This window comes from Oncorhynchus mykiss, chromosome 20 (genome assembly GCF_013265735.2).
Source record: "Oncorhynchus mykiss isolate Arlee chromosome 20, USDA_OmykA_1.1, whole genome shotgun sequence".
Classification (NCBI taxonomy): domain Eukaryota; kingdom Metazoa; phylum Chordata; class Actinopteri; order Salmoniformes; family Salmonidae; genus Oncorhynchus; species Oncorhynchus mykiss.
The window spans coordinates 2,966,049-2,988,344 of record NC_048584.1 but is presented as its reverse complement, the minus strand read 5'-3'; the positions used below and the strand labels follow the sequence as shown (position 1 = coordinate 2,988,344).

Below are 22,296 nucleotides of genomic sequence, written 5' to 3'. Positions count from 1 at the left end.
TAACATAACTTATTTGGAAAGTCATTACTTTATTACATTGCTGAAAATGTTAACATTTGTCATAATTAGTTAAAGCAATGAATTTGTATCCACTCTCGTCGGACTTCGGCCGCATCATTTCTGCCATTTCCTTCAAATCTGAAAACGTTGTGAAGCCCCGCCCATTTTTAGAAGAATTGCATTATGGGCCCTAAAAGCACGGAAAGTGTCCACTGCTTGTATTCTTCAGTATTTTGGCGAATTTAGTACGACATCTGGGAACATTTGGCATATTAACTGTATCCATACTATGAACAATAAGCATATAATATACTCAATTTACGTCAAACAGTGCGGTTAGTATGAGTATTCAAACACAGCTCTGGGCAATTTACAATTCATGTCTGTCTTTTAACATGTTCCATCATTCGATCTTGTTCTCATTTCAGAAAGTGTATAAGAGTAGCTGGGAGCAACAGCGAGAAAAGGGCTTTGAGTTGCGCATGGACTCCTTGTCCATCCTCACAGCTAAGGCTAAGAGAGACCTGGCCAGTAACGTGAGTTACCCCCTTAATGTGTTCGTTAACCTGTATTTGACCAGGTACCAGGCATAGCACTATGCTAAGTATCTCTGTCACTCACAGACATGCATTGATACAAGAACAGCAACAACATAATCACAAATGCTAATTTTAAGTAGGATGTGGTTGGTCAAAATACCAATCAGAAAGGGTATGGTAGGCAGGGATTAGTCCCAGAAGTTAGTGTTAGGGATGGGGCTAAATGTCCTTTTCAAGGATCTCTTCTAACGGCCACTAATGAAAAATCTCTGACTGGCCAGGTGAAATACAAGGAGAAGTACGAGCAGACTAAGGGGAAGATGATTGGGGTGAAGATGGTCACTGACGACTCTCAGATGGCGCACTCGGCTCTGGCCACCCGGTTGCAGAGTGATCGCCACTACAGAAAGAAGTACGAGGACACTAAAACCAAGCATGGTGCCTCTTTGGACATGTTGACCATGACCCACGCCAAGAAGGCCCAGGATCTGGCAACTGAGACCAACTACAGGACCTTCCTGCACAAGTACACAACCCTGCCCGGCGACATGAAGGTGGCCTGGGCCAAGAAGGCCTACGGACTACTGAGTGATGTAAGTTTTACCTGCCGGAACTACATTTCCCAGCATTCTCAGTCACGTAAGTCTAAGGCTGCATTCACAGCAAATCGGAGTAATAGTAAATATAAATCCCGACTTGGAAAAAACGCTCACGCCAGCTTCCAAGCTGTACATACAAGTTGAAAACTCTCTGGTCCCTAACTTTCCCTATATGCTGAACGCTGACGTAACCTATTACCACAGAAATGACTTTGATGACAGCATTTTTTTGGCAGTTAAATATAACTTTTTAATTTTTTTTTTTTACAATAGTATTGTTTTTTTAACACCATAATTTGATTGCGGGACACGTGATAGCTGTACTTTTAGATTATGTTTGCTGTAGCTAGTTAGTTGTTAGCGTTCTAAACGAGTTCGAAGCAAGTGAATGCTACCAAGTTGTGGCTCCAAGTTGACAATCGTTCCTCTGATTACTCCGATAGGGCATGAATGCAGCATCAGAACAACTAAAGCACCGGGAATGTCTGCTGGCATTTTTCTCTTTTACCCTAAATACAGATAGCATTATATCATAGATGTTGAAGGTTATTTGCATATGGACATTTTACAGAATGAATGCACCTTTAAAAGTTGTGTATTTAATGTATGAATTAACTTAACATGTGTTTAACCAGGCAAGTCAGTTAAGAACAAATGAGTATTTAAAATGACGAACTGGCATGAGAGCTGTTCCTTGTTTGTGTATTCAGAAACAGTACAGGTCGGATCGGAACTGGATGAAGGGCGTGGGCTGGGTGGCAGCAGATTTCCTGGATGTGAAACAAGCAAAGAAGGCTGGCGAGCTCGTTAGCGAGGTAACATTTAAATCCTTAACCTAGAAAAGAATGCTCAATCTTAGGTCAATGAGGTCTTTGTTCACCACTGGAAATACAAAGTTGCACCAAACATAAACACTTGATATTTATTTATTTATTTATTTATTTATTTTACCTTTATTTAACCAGGTAGGCAAGTTGAGAACAAGTTCTCATTTACAATTGCGGCCTGGCCAAGATAAAGCAAAGCAGTTCGACAGATACAACAACACAGAGTTACACATGGAGTAAAACAAACATACAGTCAATAATAAAGTATAAACAAGTCTATATACAATGTGAGCAAATGAGGTGAGAAGGGAGGTAAAGGCAAAAAAAGGCCTTGGTGGCAAGGTAAATACAATATAGCAAGTAAAACACTGGAATGGTAATTTTGCAATGGAAGAATGTGCAAAGTAGAAATAAAAATAATGGGGTGCAAAGGAGCAAAATAAATAAATAAATTAAATACAGTTGGGAAAGAGGTAGTTGATAGGGCTAAATTATATGTGGGCTATGTACAGGTGCAGTAATCTGTGAGCTGCTCTGACAGTTGGTGCTTAAAGCTAGTGAGGGAGATAAGTGTTTCCAGTTTCAGAGATTTTTGTAGTTCGTTCCAGTCATTGGCAGCAGAGAACTGGAAAGAGAGGCGGCCAAAGAAAGAATTGGTTTTGGGGGTGACTAGAGAGATATACCTGCTGGAGCGTGTGCTACAGGTGGGAGATGCTATGGTGACCAGCGAGCTGAGATAAGGGGGGACTTTACCTAGCAGGGTCTTGTAGATGACATGGAGCCAGTGGGTTTGGCGACGAGTATGAAGCGAGGGCCAGCCAACGAGAGCGTACAGGTCGCAATGATGGGTAGTGTATGGGGCTTTGGTGACAAAACGGATTGCACTGTGATAGACTGCATCCAGTTTGTTGAGTAGGGTATTGGAGGCTATTTTGTAAATTACATCGCCAAAGTCGAGGATTGGTAGGGTGGTCAGTTTTACAAGGGTATGTTTGGCAGCATGAGTGAAGGATGCTTTGTTGCGAAATAGGAAGCCAATTCTAGATTTAACTTTGGATTGGAGATGTTTGATATGGGTCTGGAAGGAGAGTTTACAGTCTAACCAGACACCTAAGTATTTGTAGTTGTCCACGTATTCTAAGTCAGAGCCGTCCAGAGTAGTGATGTTGGACAGGCGGGTAGGTGCAGGTAGTGATCGGTTGAAGAGCATGCATTTAGTTTTACTTGTATTTAAGAGCAGTTGGAGGCCACGGAAGGAGAGTTGTATGGCATTGAAGCTTGCCTGGAGGGTTGTTAACACAGTGTCCAAAGAAGGGCCGGAAGTATACAGAATGGTGTCGTCTGCGTAGAGGTGGATCAGAGACTCACCAGCAGCAAGAGCGACCTCATTGATGTATACAGAGAAGAGAGACGGTCCAAGAATTGAACCCTGTGGCACCCCCATAGAGACTGCCAGAGGTCCGGACAACAGACCCTCAGATTTGACACACTGAACTCTATCAGAGAAGTAGTTGGTGAACCAGGCGAGGCAATCATTTGAGAAACCAAGGCTGTTGAGTCTGCCGATGAGGATGTGGTGATTGACAGAGTCGAAAGCCTTGGCCAGATCAATGAATACGGCTGCACAGTAATGTTTCTTATCGATGGCGGTTAAGATATCGTTTAGGACCTTGAGGGGAATAGAGGGGAATAGAGGACATACTGTATGACTGGGTTAAGAATCACATACTTTCATACTTAAATCGACTATATATGACGCTAAGTATATAGTTGAAGTCGGAAGTTTACATGCACTTAGATTGGAGTCATTAAAAATCATTTTTCAACCACTCCACAAATTTGTTGGCAAATATAGTTTTGGCAAGTCGGTTAGGACATCTACTTTGTGCATGACACAAGTCATTTTTCCAACAATTGTTTACAGACAGATTATTTCACTTATTCACTGTATCACAATTCCAGTGGGTCAGAAGTTTACATACACTAAGTTGACTGTGCCTTTAAACAGCTTAGAAAATTCCAGAAAATGAAGTCATGGCTTTAGAAGCTTCTGATAGGCTAATTGACATTGTTTGAGTCAATTGGAGGTGTACCTGTGGATGTATTTCAAGGCCTACCTTCAAACTCAGTGCCTCTTAGCTTGACATCATGTGAAAATCAAACGAAATCAGCCAAAAAATTATAGACCTCCACAAGTCTGGTTCATCCTTGGGAGCAATTTCCAAACGCCTGAAGGTACCACGTTCATCTGTACAAACAATAGTACGCAAGTAAAAACACCATGGGACCACGCAGCCGTCATACCGCTCAGGAAGGAGACGCGTTCTGTCTCCTAGAGATTAACATACTTTGGTGCGAAAAGTGCAAATCAATCCAGAACAACAGGGTACAAAAGTATCTATATCCACAGTAAAACGAGTCCTATATCGCATAACCTGAAAGCCCGCTCAGCAAGGAAGAAGCCACTGCTCCAAAACCGCCATAAAAAAACCCAGACTACGATTTGCAACTGCACATGGGGAAAAAAATCATACTTTTTGGAGAAATGTCCTCTGGTCTGATGAAACAAAAATAGAACTGTTTGGTCTTTGATGATTTATTTTGAGGAGGAGGAGGAGGAGGTAGGGAACTGGTCTGTTTGCCCAATATAATGGAGCAAACCTGGCGGAGGAACAAAAATATGAAAATATACCAGTTTAATTTGAGGACCAGGATGTTGACGGCTGTGCCATACAGATCGCAAAATAGCTGGGAAGAGATTTTTTGATGTACTGATTTCATATCACAGGGTGTATGAGTTGATATATAAAACAGCGCAAGATTCAAGACTTCATGCTTTTCAGCTAAAATCACTGTACAGAATTCTTGCCACCAACAACATTTTGAATATTTGGGGCATACAACCATCACGGCTCTGCAGATTTTGTTGAGAGAATACAGAATCAAAAGACAATTTCTTCTGGTATTGCCCTCAGGTAGCCTGTTTCTGGTCTCATGTTCAGGAATGGCTGAAAAGGCATAACATTAATCAAAAATGTACCCTAGAAATAGTATTGTTGGGAGATCTGGAGAGACCGGGTCAGTCAATTACTAATATACAAATACTCTAAGTAAAAATGTTTATCTTCAACTCGCAATCTGTAGATTCTATTTGATAGATTAAAATTGTATGTTAAACATCACAGCATAGTTGAAAGATATATGGCTCGTAGAAATCCAAAGAGGCTGGCCAGAAAAGGTAGGTGGGGTGGGGTTGAGCTAATCTGAGGGTTGCGATGTGGAACTGGAGAAAAGTGTGAGTGAAGTTGCTGGGCGGAGGATGGAATGGACAGTCAAAGAGTAAAAAAAAAGAAGGAAAAAATATGTATAACTGATACTAAAAAGGAACTTTGTTAGATCCAATGCCAGTTTGCCCCCCGGCTGATGCCACGCAAGGGCTTGTACACGTGGACACATTCATACACACACTCACATTCAAAACGCACACACGGAAACACACACACTCATGAAATAGTGCCACACATGCACACAAACACATACAGTTGTCCTTGCTGTTTTGGTTTTTGTTGTCCTTGCTGTTTTGGTTTTTGTTGTCCTTGATGTTTTGGTTTTTGTTGTCCTTGCTGTTTTGGTTTTTGTTGTCCTTGATGTTTTGGTTTTTGTTGTCCTTGCTGTTTTGGTTTTTGTTGTCCTTGCTGTTTTGGTTTTTGTTGTCCTTGATGTTTTGGTTTTTGTTGTCCTTGATGTTTTGGTTTTTGTTGTCCTTGCTGTTTTGGTTTTTGTTGTCCTTGCTGTTTTGGTTTTTGTTGTCCTTGCTGTTTTGGTTTTTGTTGTCCTTGCTGTTTTGGTTTTTGTTGTCCTTGCTGTTTTGGTTTTTGTTGTCCTTGATGTTTTGGTTTTTGTTGTCCTTGCTGTTTTGGTTTTTGTTGTCCTTGCTGTTTTGGTTTTTGTTGTCCTTGCTGTTTTGGTTTTTGTTGTCCTTGATGTTTTGGTTTTTGTTGTCCTTGCTGTTTTGGTTTTTGTTGTCCTTGCTGTTTTGGTTTTTGTTGTCCTTGATGTTTTGGTTTTTGTTGTCCTTGATGTTTTGGTTTTTGTTGTCCTTGATGTTTTGTTTTTTGTTGTCCTTGATGTTTTGGTTTTTGTTGTCCTTGATGTCTTTTGCTTTTGCATTGTTTTCTGTTTTTGTTTGTTTTTGTCTTTTTTGTCTTTTGTTCTTTTTGTTGGATGTTTGGCGCATGGGTGGTGGTTTTGGTTGGTTGGAAGGGGACGGTGGGTTGGGGAGATGAGGAGATGGGGGGAGGTTTTTCAGGAGGGTCTTGGATGGTTGAGGGGCAGCGCTTGAGGGGAACTGTTGGGGATCTTGGATGGCTGAGAGCTTGGGCCAGTGGCCCGAGAGTTTGCTGGTTCGGGTCCCCGATTCAACTGGGTGAGGGATCTGTCCTTGTGCCCTTGGGTGGGGCACTTGACCCTGGTTGCTCCTGTCGGACACTCTGGATGGGAGTGTCTGCTAGATGATGGAATGGAATGGAAATGTTGAGTGGCTTCACTGCAGATAGATTGAATGTTTTAAAAAAAAAATGTAATAAAAACTATTTGGTTGTAATCACCTCATCACCCCTTGAAGATCATGGTCAGACCACATTTCTGATTATTCTATGTAAAACAATTGTGCACATTTAGCTCTATGATTAGAGTTATATAGAAATTAACCAACTGCATGCTTTTCATGATCAGTAAACATCAATTCATCATGTAATTTAAGATATGTAGGGTAGCCTCACAATGTCGCTCAATATTGGCCACCATTAATTGGATATTTGAGTGATATAATATAATAGTGAATTCCACCTGACAAGTATGAGTGGTTTATTTTTGCATATATTGTGGGCTCTGCCTGTCAAGTAGCAGAAGTGAGCATTTGCCTGTTTACTTCGCAAGCTACCAGCAGAAACTTTGTCCATAGTGGTAAGTACTGTTGACCTAATGTACTTTTTCGCCAACCAATGTAGGCCTACCTAGAGAAGCTAGCTAACATGATCCCCTTTTCAACATTGTTTTTAAGTGTGTTTAATTACGATTGCTGCTGACACATGATATAGGCTACATTGATTGATGAACCAGGTGAAATTGGCTAGCTAGCTAATAACAGATCATGCCAATATGGCTAGTAAAAAGCAAACTTTCAGGGGATAAACTAAATGACTATATCCAAATATTATTTGATTTCCTTGCCATCTATAGTGGTGAAAACAGTAGTCCAACTTGCCGACGTCAACCTCGTTCCAAAATACTAATCTCTGATGAAGCAAAGCTAAAGGATGTTGTTTGTTTAGTACATGCCAAATGGATAGGTACCTGGACGTATCTGAAATTACATTATCATTGATGTTTACTGATCATGAAAAGTGACTTACTGTATAACTCTCATGGAGCTAAGTGTGTAATTGTTTTATATTGAATAATAGGAAATGTGTAGTTCTGACTATGCTAAATAGGTGATTATACAGTATTAAAACCAAATAGTTAACATGTAACTATCCCTTAAAAACGGCACATAGTTGTTAATGGTTTTGGGGAGCTGGGGGTCTCCTTGCCCACCAGCAGCCAAATCAAGCGAACTGTTTAGTTTTATTGAAAAACAGCTACAGTATAGCTGTCTACGTACCATAACGTCTTTGTATTGCTCTGCACCTTTTCCAGCTTGACCTCAATCCAACCGTGACACGATATGTGAAAGCAATATGATTGACCCATCTCATTATTTTAGCTAGCAGTGAGCCTTAATCCTTCATTTCTGTGAATCTCTGCAGGGTTGATTTTAAATATGTAAAGTAATGACCTTTATTATAATTTCCTTAACAACTATTTCAGCTCCAGAACAGTCTAAAATAGATTGACATTAACTGGGGGTAGTTATTTTGGACCCAGCCTACCTCTTATTTGCTTTAACGTCTTATTTGTTTTACTGTAAAGTGTGTTTTACATTTTAAATGCATTTTTAATACAGTTAGATTTGACTTAATTTCACATACTGTGCTTTATCTGTGGTGTTTTCCAGAAAAAGTACCGTCAACATGTCAGCGATCTGAAGTTCACCAGCGTGGAGGACACTCCCGAGATGGTCCAGGCCAAACTCAGCAACAAACTGGCCCTAGACGTAAGCCCACCAGTCTATACATAGCGGCTAAAAAGGGACACTACTTAAACTCTGGGCGGTTGCTTTGGATCCGATAACATGTGCACTAACGCCGTCTAATAAGGTAAAACATATAAATAAATGACACACCATTCATAACCTACAGCGATTTCCTTTTTGGAATCGAACTCAAATCTTACTGCTGGCAATGCCATAAGCATGCATCCCCCTCTTCCCACAAGCTATTTATCATGCATTATGAATATAATCAACGAGGTCAAGCTCAGCAAAAAACAAAAGTGGTCATCTTACGGCAATGCATTTGTTTATCCATTGAAATGACATCACTTACATTGTACTCATTCTGCTTAGATGCGGTTGCTTAATTTCATTATTTTACAATGGGAAAAGTGAATGGGGAAAACGGTTAGAATATCTCGCCAGTCTGTTATTTATTTTTAAACAAACTCAATAACATCGTCGGTCGTCCTGGCAAAGACACGTCGTTAAAAGTTTTGGTAACAACTGCTTGCAGTTCTGAGCCAAATGTGATACTAAGGAGATCCTGAGGGAAATCGACGAGTATCAACAGCTTTATGCAATGGAGGAACAACATACTCCTTTGTAGAAAGATCCGGCTACCTCACAAAATAACTCTAACCCTACAAAAATAGAAAGGCAGATTAATCTAAAGACACTGATGATTTACTTACCTTTTGAAGTAGAGGCGAGTGTTCTGGCTGGAATCCATGCAACAATGGAACAGTTGTGTGAGGAGGTAGCAGGGCTGAGGGGGAGTTCGGAGTTCAGCCAGAGTGAAATTCTCAAGCTCCAAAGAGAAAACAAGACACTCACAGCCAAGGTAAAAATACACGATTCCAACATGGATTGTCTACTCAGGGAAAACAGGGTGATGAAGGAGACGCTACTTGACATACAAACCCGTAGCATGCGTGAAAATCTAATATTTTGGGGGGATTCCTGAGGACGCATCAAATAGTCCAGAGGGGGCGATCAGATAGTTCGTGCAATCCACCTTGAAACTTACTATAGAGACTGTAAACAAGGTGGCTCAGTGCGACAAGACCAACGCAAAATTTGAACACGACCAACAAAAGGTGCTGATCTAAAGCAGGGGAAGCGAGCCTAAAGGGACCAAATCCATTACCAATTTCCCCGGGAGACAAATGAACGTCGCAAGACACAGAGGCAACAGAGGGAGAGAGGTAAGTGTGCCTTTCTCATTATGGACTGCTCTTCCGAGACTGCTCCATAACACCTGTACTAAATTCTACCGGGACGTCAGGTTACGGAAACATATTGGAGCTGAACAAATATTTCAACACTATGAACTTTATCAGCACACACACTCAATGACATAGACGCTTATACATACGAACACTCGATCGAACACTCTTTATTGTGAAACTTCTCAAATGTAATGTTTTTGTTTGTCTATCCTTTGTATGTCTGTCTACATGTTGATATGTTTAACAAGCAATGGGAAGATATCAGAACAGGGACGTTATGGAATAATAACATATTGTACGGGATACATGTGTACTGTAGTGAAGCCATCTATAGTAAGGTCTCTTTCATAGTCACTTGAAACGTCAATTGCTATGGAAATGCTGGGATGTTTTTCTCTGAAAATGTTGTTAAATTTCAATATGATGCATCTATGATGATGATACGATATGGATTACAATTATCAACCGGAATATTAAGGCTATGCTCATTTCATGTTAAACACATACACTCAACAATGCAAATTGTCTGGGTTATTATTTATTTGGACATCACACGTTATTGCGCTACTCTTATTCAGATATACACACTTTCGCATCCAATATCATACACATAAACCTACTGTAATGAACACAAGGGAAGCCACAGAGCTGGTTTCAAGCGCAGCAGGTGTTTATTGTAAAGGTTTTAAAAAATAAAGGAGAGCTCGAGGAGCTCAGATGCAAAAAAAAATGTATATGTCCAACGTATCGACAGACAATCTGTCTTCATCAAGGTATAATGACAAACACTGCGGGGTGACTCGTTTATATAGTGTCAAAAGACACACAGGTGTCTGTAATCATGGCCAGGTGTGGCCTGATATCATTGGTTAATTATATTATATTGAAATAGCATACAAAAAACATAAATGGATAGTGTACGATCATAGATACAATTTGGCTACATAAGCCTAGAAACATTTACAGTAGCAAAATCCCAACAATGGCTAGAGATCAAAGTCTACGTTGAGACCGAAGGTAGCAAGGGTCTTTAAATTAAAGATCCAGGCAGCCTCTCGTTTTAACAATACATTTTCGAGGTCACCCCATCTCCTAGGGAGGGTGACATATTCGATGCCAAATAACGTAGAGACAAAATCGATGGGTTGCTTCCAAAAAGTGGGCCGCAACTGGGTAAGTCGAGTTTTTGCACCTAATGGTGCTACGATGCTCCGAGATAAACTTTTAATTCGCGCTTTTATTTAGGATGTTGAAATGGATAACACGATTGAAGAGAAACGCACAGCTCTGTTAATGATGGTCTATTCAATGAACTGATAAACTAACCAAGCGCTCCAGGACAAGTTGTCTACAGAAATAACGGAACTTAAAACCAAACAATTCAACCAAGGCCGAGGACAAAGTCTACTTCTGGAGAAACCCTGACAAAAGAGGTCCTGCTCCTCCTCTCCATGACAGACGCAGGAGGGATGCCGCTTACTTCGATCCACCCCGGTCTGATCAACGCTCTACAACCAGCGCCTCATCTGCTTCCAGTGCCAGTTTTTCATCCAAAGAGAGACTGGGCCGAGGGAAAAGCGGAGGTGGTCGTGGGCACGCGCACGGCCGAGATGCCGCACCCGACGGTGTAAGAAGAAACGACTACCAGAGGCAGAAGGGACCGTTCATAAGTGTTTTTCATTTATCAAGCAAGATATTGAGCCCTGCCCACGTCTCCTTGCTAAATAAAGACACTGTTGTTCAGAGGAGCTAGCCAACAACACAGCGAACACAAACTTCAAACGGAAGTTGGGAAGACTGCAAACTAGATACAATTAATTTCGTTTAATATTTTTTTCACCGACAGAAAGGGTTATACAAATCTCCGCTGTTGAAAACGTAATGTTTGTAAAAAATAAAAAAATAAAGATATCTGCATGATTTTTATAGTGAAGGTCAAGTTTATAACTTCCCTGGCTAGGCCGATGACAGTGGATTGCGCAGTCAGATGAAACAGAGTAAATAGGCATTTTAACATCATACATTTAGCCGGTCAAAGCTTTAACCGGTGATAACGTGTGGAATAAACAATCAGCATTCAGGATTAGACCCATCGTTGTACAAATCAATATAAATACCGGCGCTCTGACATGTTCGACCCCTTGCGCCAGGTTCCGCAATTTACCTGTCTAAAATCAGCTCACTTGCACTGAGGGGGAAGGGTGGCAATATCTGAGCGGTCCTCAAAAATGTGCGCCAAAGTGCCAGTTTAAAGCAGCGCAAGTGGGGACATTTAACACTAACCAATAGCAGGTTTTAGCAGTAACACGGTTAGCAATGGCATTGGTTTTGAGAGCGGGACGCACAATGCTCTTATGCCCATGGAACAACAGATGGGCTGGTGAAACTTGTATCTATAATTAGAAACGTAAAAAACAAATGCTTTTTTTCACGATTTTTAAAAATTATTCTAAAGGATTTTGCTGCTTGTGAGACTGCCTTGAAATGAATCGTAAGCACAAAAGCTTTATTGAAAGATCACGTTTGGGAACAGCAAAACAGTACATTCCCTTTGTATTATTTTGGATTTTGTTGAAGTCATCTCGAACTATTTGGACTGCAAACTTATTTTTCAAAACAGGATGCATTCTACTGTTGCTATTATTAGTTACTGTATCCTATTAAAAACGGTATCAATCCACAATGGATTAGGACAATAATATTCCGTGCCCTCCAGCCGAATTGTAGTTGATGATAACTCAAAGATCTTCAATAGCATACAAAACTTGAGACCATCGAATTCAGAATTAAGCCATGAAAAACGTTGATTGGCCAGTGAATGGTCAAGCCCTCATCACACTTAACATAAATAAATTGTATCAAAACCCAGCCGTTTTGCGCTACCCGCGGTGAAAATGGCAACAACAAAGAATCATAGCCATGAACATGTCTGTGAGAAATGACAAGAAAATGCTTCATTCGTTGTAGGACTGTACAATAGTTTTGTGACCACAACAAGGTTGACCTGTGTTTTTCAGAGGCTGTACAGGGAAAAGGGGGAACATATGAAGCACAACTACACACTCTCCGGAGATCTGCCTGAACACGTGCAGGCCAAGCTCAATGCCATGAACATCAGTGAGGTCAGTACCCTAGACACACACACACTCCTGCAAAGATGAATAACGAATAGAGTGCTGCCTATTCATCCATCCATTGATCCATTAATTTACCCGTTCTCTCACTTGGTTTTGCAGATAAATCAAGCAAATGTGGATAGTTATTTTTTCTGATTACCTATCGTTGGATCCATTTGTGCCGGTAGTTTACGGACTCTGATTTTTTTTGTCTTGGCAGACCCGCTATAAGGAGTCGTGGACTAAAATCAGAGATGGTGGCTACAAGCTCCGTTTGGATGCCATTCCCTTCCAGTCAGCCAAAGCGTCTGGGAACATACTTAGTGATGTGAGTTTGATTTTACGTCATATATATATATATATATATATATATAATGTTACTATATTGCATATAAAGAAAGACCATGAAAACTGTCAACACATTTTTTCATGAATTAATGCTGTATATATTTTAGAGTGCATTCGGAAAGTTCACTTTTTCCATATCTTGTTACTTTACAGACTTATTCTAAAATTGATTAAATACATGTTTTCTCTCATCAATCTACACACAATACCCCATATCGACAAAGTGAAAACAGGTTACTTATTTACATAAGTATTCAGACCTTTTGTTATGAGACTCAAAATGAAGCTTTTGCCAATGAGACTTCAACTTGATTGGAGTCCACCTGAGGTAAATTCAATTGACTGGACATGATTTGGAAAGGCACACACACCTGCCTATAAAGTTCCAACAGTTGATAGTGCATGTTAGAGAAAAAAACAAGATCGAATTAATTGTCTGTGGAGTTCCGAGACAGCATTGTGTCGAGGCACAGATTTGGGTAAGGGTACCAAAAAACCTCTGCAGCATTGAAGGTCCCCAAGAACACAGTGGCCTCCATTGTTCTTAAATGGAAGAAGTTTGGAACCACCAAGACTCTTCCTAGAGCTGGCCACCCGGCAAAACTGAGCAATCAGGGGAGAAGGTCCTTGGTCAGGGAGGTGACCAAGAACCCGATGATCACTCTGACAGAGTTCCTCTGTGGAGATGGGAGAACCTTCCAGCAGGACAACCATCTCTGCAGCACTCCACCAAATCAGGCCTTTATAGTAGAGTGGTTAGGACCTCAGACTGGGGCGAAGGTTCACCTTCCAACAGGACAACGACCCTAAGCACACAGTCAAGACAACGCAGGAGTGGCTTCGGGAAAAGTCTCTGAATTTCCTTTAGTGGCCCAGCCAGAGCCCAAACTTAAATCCAATCGAGCGTCTCTGGAGAGACCTGAAAATAGCTGTGCAGCGACGCTCCCCATCCAACCTGAACGAGCTTGAGAGGATCTGCAGAGAAGAATGGGGAAACTCCCCAAATACAGGTGTGCCAAGCTTGTAGCATCATACCCAAGAAGACTTGAGTCTGTAATCACTGCCAAAGATGCTTCAACAAAGTACTGAGTAAAGGGTCTTAATACTTATATAAATGTGATATTTCAGTTTTTTATTTTTAATACATTTGCAAAAAAAATCCAAACCTGTTTTTGCTTTGTCATAATTGGGTATTGTATGTAGATTGATGAGTTAACAATGTAATCCATTTTAGAATAAGGCTGAAACTGTCAGGTATGAAGGTAAGACCCAGATGCAGACTACTTCGAACAATAGTTTAATATTCCGACAGGGGCAGGTAATAGACAGGTCAAGCAGGGTTCAGTTAACCAGAGGTGGGGCAGTGGTACCGGGTGGCAGGCAGGCTCAGGGTCAGGGGCAGGCAGAGTGGTCAGGCAGGTGGGCTCGGAGTCGGGACAGGCAAGGGTCAAAACCAGGAGGGCGAGAAAAGAGAAACTGGAAAAGCAGGACCTGAAACACAAAACACTGGTTGACTTGAACAGACAAGATGAACTGGCAACAGACAGAGAACACAGGTCTAAATACACAGGGGATAATGGGGAAGATGGGCGACACCTGGAGGGGGTGGAGACAATCACGAAGACAGGTGAAACAGATCAGGGTGTGACAGAAACTTAACAAATGGGTCTGAATACTTTCTGAATGCGCTGTACATGTACAGTGCCTTGCGAAAGTATTCGGCCCCCTTGAACTTTGCAACCTTTTTCCACATTTCAGGCTTCAAACACAACGATATAAAACTGTATTTTTTTGTGAAGAATCAACAACAAGTGGGACACAATCATGAAGTGGAACGACATTTATTGGATATTTCAAACTTTTTTAACAAATCAAAAACTGAAAAATTGGGCGTGCAAAATTATTCAGCCCCTTTACTTTCAGTGCAGCAAACTCTCTCCAGAAGTTCAGTGAGGATCTCTGAATGATCCAATGTTGACCTAAATGACTAATGATGATAAATACAATCCACCTGTGTGTAATCAAGTCTCCGTATAAATGCACCTGCACTGTGATAGTCTCAGAGGTCCGTTAAAAACGCAGAGAGCATCATGAAGAACAAGGAACACACCAGGCAGGTCCGAGATACTGTTGTGAAGAAGTTTAAAGCCGGATTTGGATACAAAAAGATTTCCCAAGCTTTAAACATCCCAAGGAGCACTGTGCAAGCGATAATATTGAAATGGAAGGAGTATCAGACCACTGCAAATCTACCAAGACCTGGCCGTCCCTCTAAACTTTCAGCTCATACAAGGAGAAGACTGATCAGAGATGCAGCCAAGAGGCCCATGATCACTCTGGATGAACTGCAGAGATCTACAGCTGAGGTGGGAGACTCTGTCCGTAGGACAACAATCAGTCGTATATTGCACAAATCTGGCCTTTATGGAAGAGTGGCAAGAAGAAAGCCATTTCTTGAAGATATCCATAAAAAGTGTTGTTTAAAGTTTGCCACAAGCCACCTGGGAGACACACCAAACATGTGGAAGAAGGTGCTCTGGTCAGATGAAACCAAAATGGAACTTTTTGGCAACAATGCAAAACGTTATGTTTGGAGTAAAAGCAACACAGCTCATCACCCTGAACACACCATCCCCACTGTCAAACATGGTGGTGGCAGCATCATGGTTTGGGCCTGCTTTTCTTCAGCAGGGACAGGGAAGATGGTTAAAATTGATGGGAAGATGGATGGAGCCAAATACAGGACGATTCTGGAAGAAAACCTGATGGAGTCTGCAAAAGACCTGAGACTGGGACGGAGATTTGTCTTCCAACAAGACAATGATCCAAAACATAAAGCAAAATCTACAATGGAATGGTTCAAAAATAAACATATCCAGGTGTTAGAATGGCCAAGTCAAAGTCCAGACCTGAATCCAATCGAGAATCTGTGGAAAGAACTGAAAACTGCTGTTCACAAATGCTCTCCATCCAACCTCACTGAGCTCGAGCTGTTTTGCAAGGAGGAATGGGAAAAAATGTCAGTCTCTCGATGTGCAAAACTGATAGAGACATACCCCAAGCGACTTACAGCTGTAATCGCAGCAAAAGGTGGCGCTACAAAGTATTAACTTAAGGGGGCTGAATAATTTTGCACGCCCAATTTTTCAGATTTTGAATTGTTAAAAAAGTTTGAAATATCCAATAAATGTCATTCCACTTCATGATTGTGTCCCAATTGTTGTTGATTCTTCACAAAAAAATACAGTTTTATATCTTTATGTTTGAAGCCTGAAATGTGGCAAAAGGTCGCAAAGTTCAAGGGGGCCGAATACTTTCGCAAGGCACTGTATATTCTATTTTGGGTGAAATTTGATTCCAGACTATATAATTTAAAAGCATTATTTAAACGTGTATTTCCAAAGTGATCCTCTCTGTGAAACATCTGAACATACAGTACATAAAACATATTGTACGTAAATAAAACATTTGTTATAGCACAAGTACAAGGAGCAGTTTGAAAAGACCAAGGGGCATATGATTGGACTGAAGGGACTGGAGAACGACATGAACATGTCTCACTCTGTGAATGCCAGTAAACTGCAGAGTGACGTGAGTACCAGCTCAACATGAGCAATGGGTTTGTATCAGAGTAATATGGGTGTATAGGGTGTAGTATGAAAGGGAGTGATTGGAGTGTAGATTAATACACTTCATACAGTAAGGCAGTGTTTCTCAACCAATTCCTGGTAGAAACCCCCAGGGGTGTGTTCTAGTCCACCAACAATCCATCTGATTAAACTATTTCCGAGCATTTGATTAATTTAATCAGGTGTGTTCCTGTTAGAGAAAAAATGTGCACACCCTGATGCTCAAACACCAATGGATTGAAAAAGACTGCAGAGCGTTAAATGTTGAGTGTATTGAAATGGTGTAGTGTAAGTGATATATGCGGACATGCACTGTTAGAGGACACGGTGTAATTGTATTCTTTGTCGCTCTCTATTTGCAGATCAAGTATAAGCAGGACTCTGTGAATAAGCGCTCTCAGTACCACCTTTCTATGGACATGTTGGAGATGGCCCATGCTAAAAAGGCCCAGACCCTGGCCAGTGAGCAGGACTACCGGCTTACACTCCACCAGTACACTACTCAACCCGATGACATGAAGGTGCAGGCCGCTAAGAGAGCCTACCAACTACAGAGCGAGGTAACAACCCCTCACCAGGGGTCTATTCACTAGGAACCAAATGGTTGAAACTGGGAGGGACCTACATTTGTCCAATAAGAAACTCTTGTTTTCATTGAAAAACGTTATGCTATGGTTTTCTACAGTGTGCACCAATGAATACACCCCAGCTAACCAGTAACTTTTTCCTGCTGTAGCTGCCATTTGCTCAGTTATTCATATATTGATATAGAATTAAAATGTAAAAGACGTTGCTGTTGTCAGAACGTTTCTAGAACAATAAGACAGTCAAATAAAATACCAATCTATGTTCAGGGAACCTTCTCTCGTAGTGTTTAGACGTTATAAGAGGGGTTCTGTTTCTAGACTGGTGATTGAACGTCTCTGGATAGAGGAGCGTTATTCCCTACAGTTTCAAAGAACATTTAAAGCACATTGAACACTCTTTTGTGTATTGTGTTCGATAGTTTGTTAGATAGCAGTGTGCTACTTTGCATATTGAACCAATCATTTTGTGTGTGTGCATGTGGCCCTCAGAAAGTGTACCGCGCTGACCTGAACTACCTGCGTGGTGTAGCCTGGATCAGCACCGGGGCCCTCCAGATGGAGGGCTTCAAAAGGGCCACAGACCTTATTAGTGAGGTGAGTCAAACTCCACTCTTCTATAACTCTGTCCTTAGCTGCCACCCAGGGGAGACTTGGGCCAGAATTAAATCAAAGCAGAGTAATCGACAAGCGCATTGTACTTGACTCCGCAGCGCTTACCATGAGTGCGATCTTGCCTTTAAAAGGTGCATTGTCAGTACCATTTAGGCAACTGCTCTAGCCCTCCGACCGTCTTTCAAATGAGAGGCTAAACTGAGGTCCTGACTCTTTGTGGTCACTAAAGATACCATTGGACTTATTAAGTATAGTATGTTAACCATAGAAATAGAATGTTGAAATGTATGCAGTGCACACATGACTGAAAGTTGATTTGGATAAAAGTGTCTGCTAAATGGGGTGTATTATTATATGTTAAATTGTTTCAACATCACAGTCTCTGGGCTTTTTCGGCTGGCGCTAAGGCAGTGCTCTTGTCAAATGCATGTTAGTTGGCAATTTTGGCATGTAACAACTGGCACTCTGGAATTTCCCACCCCTTGCACCATGTTCAGCAATTTACCTGTCTAGCATCAGCTCACTTTCGCTGAGGGAGAGGGGTAGCAATATTTGAGGTGTGTCCTTAAAAACAAGTGACAGTTTCATACAGAGCAAATGGGGAGAATTAAGACCCACAAAAAGCACGTCCTAGAGGTAACACAGTTGGTAATGGCATGGATTTTTAGAGTGGAATCGCAGCCTATCCAGCCATGATGAACAGTGCCTATATGCTCATGGAACAAGATATGTTATTTTTGTGCTGGTGAACTTTGTATTTAGAAACTTTTTTTCATATTTCGTTACATTTGATTAATAACCAAGCATAGCCTCCCCTCTCCTCAATGAAGGCTGTTTATGTTATCTTTCCCAATGCATTCGCCAAGTAGCCAAGTTCATGATGCTGTTGACCTTAACAATGGCCCCAGGACCATTGGAAGCTAAATAGCCCCATAACATCAAAGATCCACCACCATATTTTACAGGAGGTGTGGGGTTATTTTCTGCTTATGCATTCTCATTTCAATGCCAAATCCACCACTAGTGTGTGTAGCCAAAGAGCTCTATTTTCATGTCATCTGACCAAGGCATCGGTTCCAATCTGCCGTGTAGCAAACTCCAGGTGTTCACATTTGTTGGATGACATGAAAATAGAGCTCTTTGGCCATGCACACCAGTGGTGGTTTTGGTGTTGAAATGAAAAATGTATGAGCAGAAAAGAACCCCATCCCTACTGTGGATGCTTGATGTTATGGGGTTATTATCGACTGGTCCTGGGGCTTTAAGGTCAACGGCATCATGGACTTTACCCGGTACCAGGACATTTTAGCCATAAACCTGGTGGCTTCTGCGGCAGGCTGGAACTTGGCCGCAAATGGATCTTCCAGCAAGACAATAACCCCAAGCACACATCAAAATCCACAAAGAAATGCTTGCAAAGAAAACATTTTGCGGTGGCCATCTCTGTTTCCGGATTGAACCCCATTAAACACCTGTGGTTTGCACTGAAGAGGGCAGTCCATAAGCTCAGATGAAGGATATCAATGATCTGGAAAGATTCTGTGGAAACATTTGAGAAAAAGGCTCAGTGCCGTTATCCTCGTAAGGTATTCAAAACATGGGTGTCAATAATTTTGAGCCCTATCTTTTTGAAAAAATATAGAATTACTTGATAAACAAAATCTCTTTCTCTGAGCAATTGTATTAGTATAAAATAATATACGTAATTTCCCTATTTTTTTTGCATACATTATCTAGCTCAGTATTTTAAATATTTATTTTTGGTAATCTTTATCAAGGGTGTCAATAATTTTGGACCCCACTGTATATATATTTTAACCTTTCTTTTTTACATAGTTATGCTGAGACCAAGGTCTCTTTTTTACAGATGCACCCTGTAATTACAAAAATATACACATCAAATTAAATGTAAAACAGAAAAACAAAACATGATCATAGAAAACAAACACAAGGTCCTCAATCTGCTGTCTGAATTGACCTAGAGGCACCAAAACAGAGAAGTTTGAAGATTATTCCGTAAGTATGGTGCAAAAAAAACGACTAAAAGCTGATTTACCTATAGAGACTACTGTTGCACGCTGTACTGAAACTTTGGTACTTTTTCTGAACTATAACATGAAAAACACATCGGTATTAGAATTTGTGTTACTTACAGTACTTATGTCAAATGTCTCCTGTAATTTTTCATGAACTTTTTATTTAATCAGGGGAGCTCAATTGAGATGAGGGGCTCATTTTCAATGGCGCCCTGAGACCATATATAACAAAATAACAAGTACACTACACCAGAACATCACCAACATCACAGCCATCATAAACTAGTTACTACATCAATAAATCAAAAACAATTGCACACCTCGTGAACTCATTTATCATCAGGGTTTTAAAGTGCCCTAGAGGGAATCCAAATGTAATTCATTTTGTAGGTGATTCCAAACATGTGGAGAGGGGAAACTAAAAGGGGATTTACCTTCCTGGAGATCCGACTAATCTGAAGAGTTCAGCCACCCAGTGAAAGGGTTTGGTATCTCTTTCTTTTATACGTTAGAAACCAAGTTAGGTCAGTTGGAAGCTTGTGTAGTAGGGCTTTGTAAACAAAGGGCGTAATTAATTAATATTTGTGAATTTAATGAGGACCAGCCAACCTTTTGATACAGGATGCAATGGTGAGTATTAAAACTGCATCCAAAGGTTTAAGAGTAGTGGCTGCTGCAATCTGGGTAATGGTATCACCATAATCAAGAACTGGCAGGAAAGTTGACTGTACAATCTGCTTCCTGCTATTTAGGGTGAGGCAAGATCTATTTCTAAAAAAGAAGCCCACTTTAAATTATAGCTTTTTAACTAGCTCATCCCCATCTTTTGTAAACATGAACTCTTTGTCAATCCAGATGCCCAGAAATGTATAGGTGGGAACCCGATCAATGGGAGAACCACCCAATGTATAAATACTGACAATATTTTTTGATATACATAGTAAAGAGAGCAGATCCCAATACCAACCCCTGCAGTACAGGAAACTAGACACCATCAGAAATCACCCATTGTGTCCTATCTAACATATAATTCTCAAACGAGTTGCAAGAAGCCTGATCCAGGCCTATTTCAGTCAGCCTTTGAATGAGAATGTAGTGGTCAAGACGGTCGAAGGCCTTGGAAAGGTCTATAAATAAGGCAGCACAATTATTTTTATTCCAAGCAAATAAACATATCTAAAACAGGCGTAGCAGCTGAAACTGTTCTGTGTCCATGTTTAAAACTGGATTGGTTCACATTAAGAATAGAGTGAGAAGTTAAAAAAAGTTCTTAGCTGAAAGTTAGTCAGGGATTCTAAAACTTTAGAAAGGCAAGATAACTTGGAAATTAGACTGGAGTTATTTAAGTCAGAAGGATCTCCTCCTTTATGTAGAGGGAGGACATGTGCCACTTTCCAGATGATAGGAATGACAGTAGAATTGTCAAGTAAAAATTATAGGTCATGGGTCCTGCAATAAGTGGGTCAGAGAGCTGCAGTGAGATGGGATCAAGTGAATCAACACCTATGAGCAAGGCTGTCACGTTCGTCGTATGAGTGAGACCAAGGCGCAGTGTGGTATGCGTACATTCTTTTTTAATTAATGAAACGCTTAACAAAACCAAGGAACGTAACGTGACGCTATACAAATTAGTGCAGACAGGCAACTAAACATAGTCAAGATCCCACACCAGAAAGTGGGAAAAAGGGCTGCCTAAATATGATCCCCAATCAGACAACTCTGATTGGGAACCATATCAGGCCAACATAGAAATACACAACATAGAATGTCCACCCCAAATCACACCCTGACTTAACCAAATAGAGAAATAAAACGGTTCTCTAAGGTCAGGGCGTGACAAAGGCACTTAGTACATCATAGACATTGTCACCCCCTGCCCTTAGAGAGCCTTTTTATGTCTCTATTTTGGTTTGGTCAGGGTGTGATTTGGGTGGGCGTTCTGTTTTTTATGTTTTTGTATTTCTATGTTTTGGCAGGGTATGGCTCTCAATCAGGGACAGCTGTCTATCGTTGTCTCCGATTGGGAATCAGATTAGGCAGCCTTTTCCCATTTTGTCATTGTGGGAAGTTGTCTTTGTTAGGGGCACTATAGCCTTTGTAAGCTTCACGGTCATTTTTGTTATTTCTTGTTTTGTTGGTGACATTTTTACAAATAAGAGAAAATGTATGCTCACCACGCTGCACCTTGGTCTCATTCCGATGACGCCGTGACAGGCATCAAAGGGTTGAAATGAAAATAAAGTATGTGAGTCTGTTAGTGCATCATTCTCGACAACGTTATTTTATTCTGTTCTGTCATTTAATATTGTTTTATTTTAAAAATACATTTGATATAGAATATAACATATTTTATTTGTTATTTTAGTTCTACCAGTTATCAACATATTGTTTAAAAAAAGCCCAGTGGTTATTTTGTGACTTTAGCTAATACGCTTTCTTTTTTTGCTGTAATATTGTTTTGGCATCGAGTTTTGGTATCGAGTATCGTTTTGGTATCGAGTATCGTGATACTAAACCTGGTATCGGTATTTAAGTCAAAATGATGGTATCGTGATACTAAACCTGGTATCGGTATTTAAGTCAAAATGATGGTATTGTGATACTAAACCTGGTATCG

General features: G+C 40.7%; 1 protein-coding gene across 5 annotated transcripts in view; it reads left to right on the top strand.

The window, feature by feature from the left end:
- The window catches only part of LOC110498821 (nebulin-related anchoring protein), a 111,354-nt gene that overhangs the window by 54,882 nt on the left and 34,176 nt on the right, over window positions 1-22,296 (top strand). For all 5 annotated transcript variants that reach the window (XM_021575462.2, XM_036955609.1, XM_036955608.1 and 2 more), the window contains 9 exons: window positions 429-536; window positions 821-1,132; window positions 1,849-1,953; window positions 8,024-8,122; window positions 12,369-12,473; window positions 12,688-12,795; window positions 16,293-16,406; window positions 16,807-17,004; window positions 17,521-17,625. In XM_021575462.2, coding sequence (XP_021431137.2) covers window positions 429-536; window positions 821-1,132; window positions 1,849-1,953; window positions 8,024-8,122; window positions 12,369-12,473; window positions 12,688-12,795; window positions 16,293-16,406; window positions 16,807-17,004; window positions 17,521-17,625 — 1,254 coding nt within the window. The remainder of the gene's footprint in view (window positions 1-428; window positions 537-820; window positions 1,133-1,848; window positions 1,954-8,023; window positions 8,123-12,368; window positions 12,474-12,687; window positions 12,796-16,292; window positions 16,407-16,806; window positions 17,005-17,520; window positions 17,626-22,296) is intronic.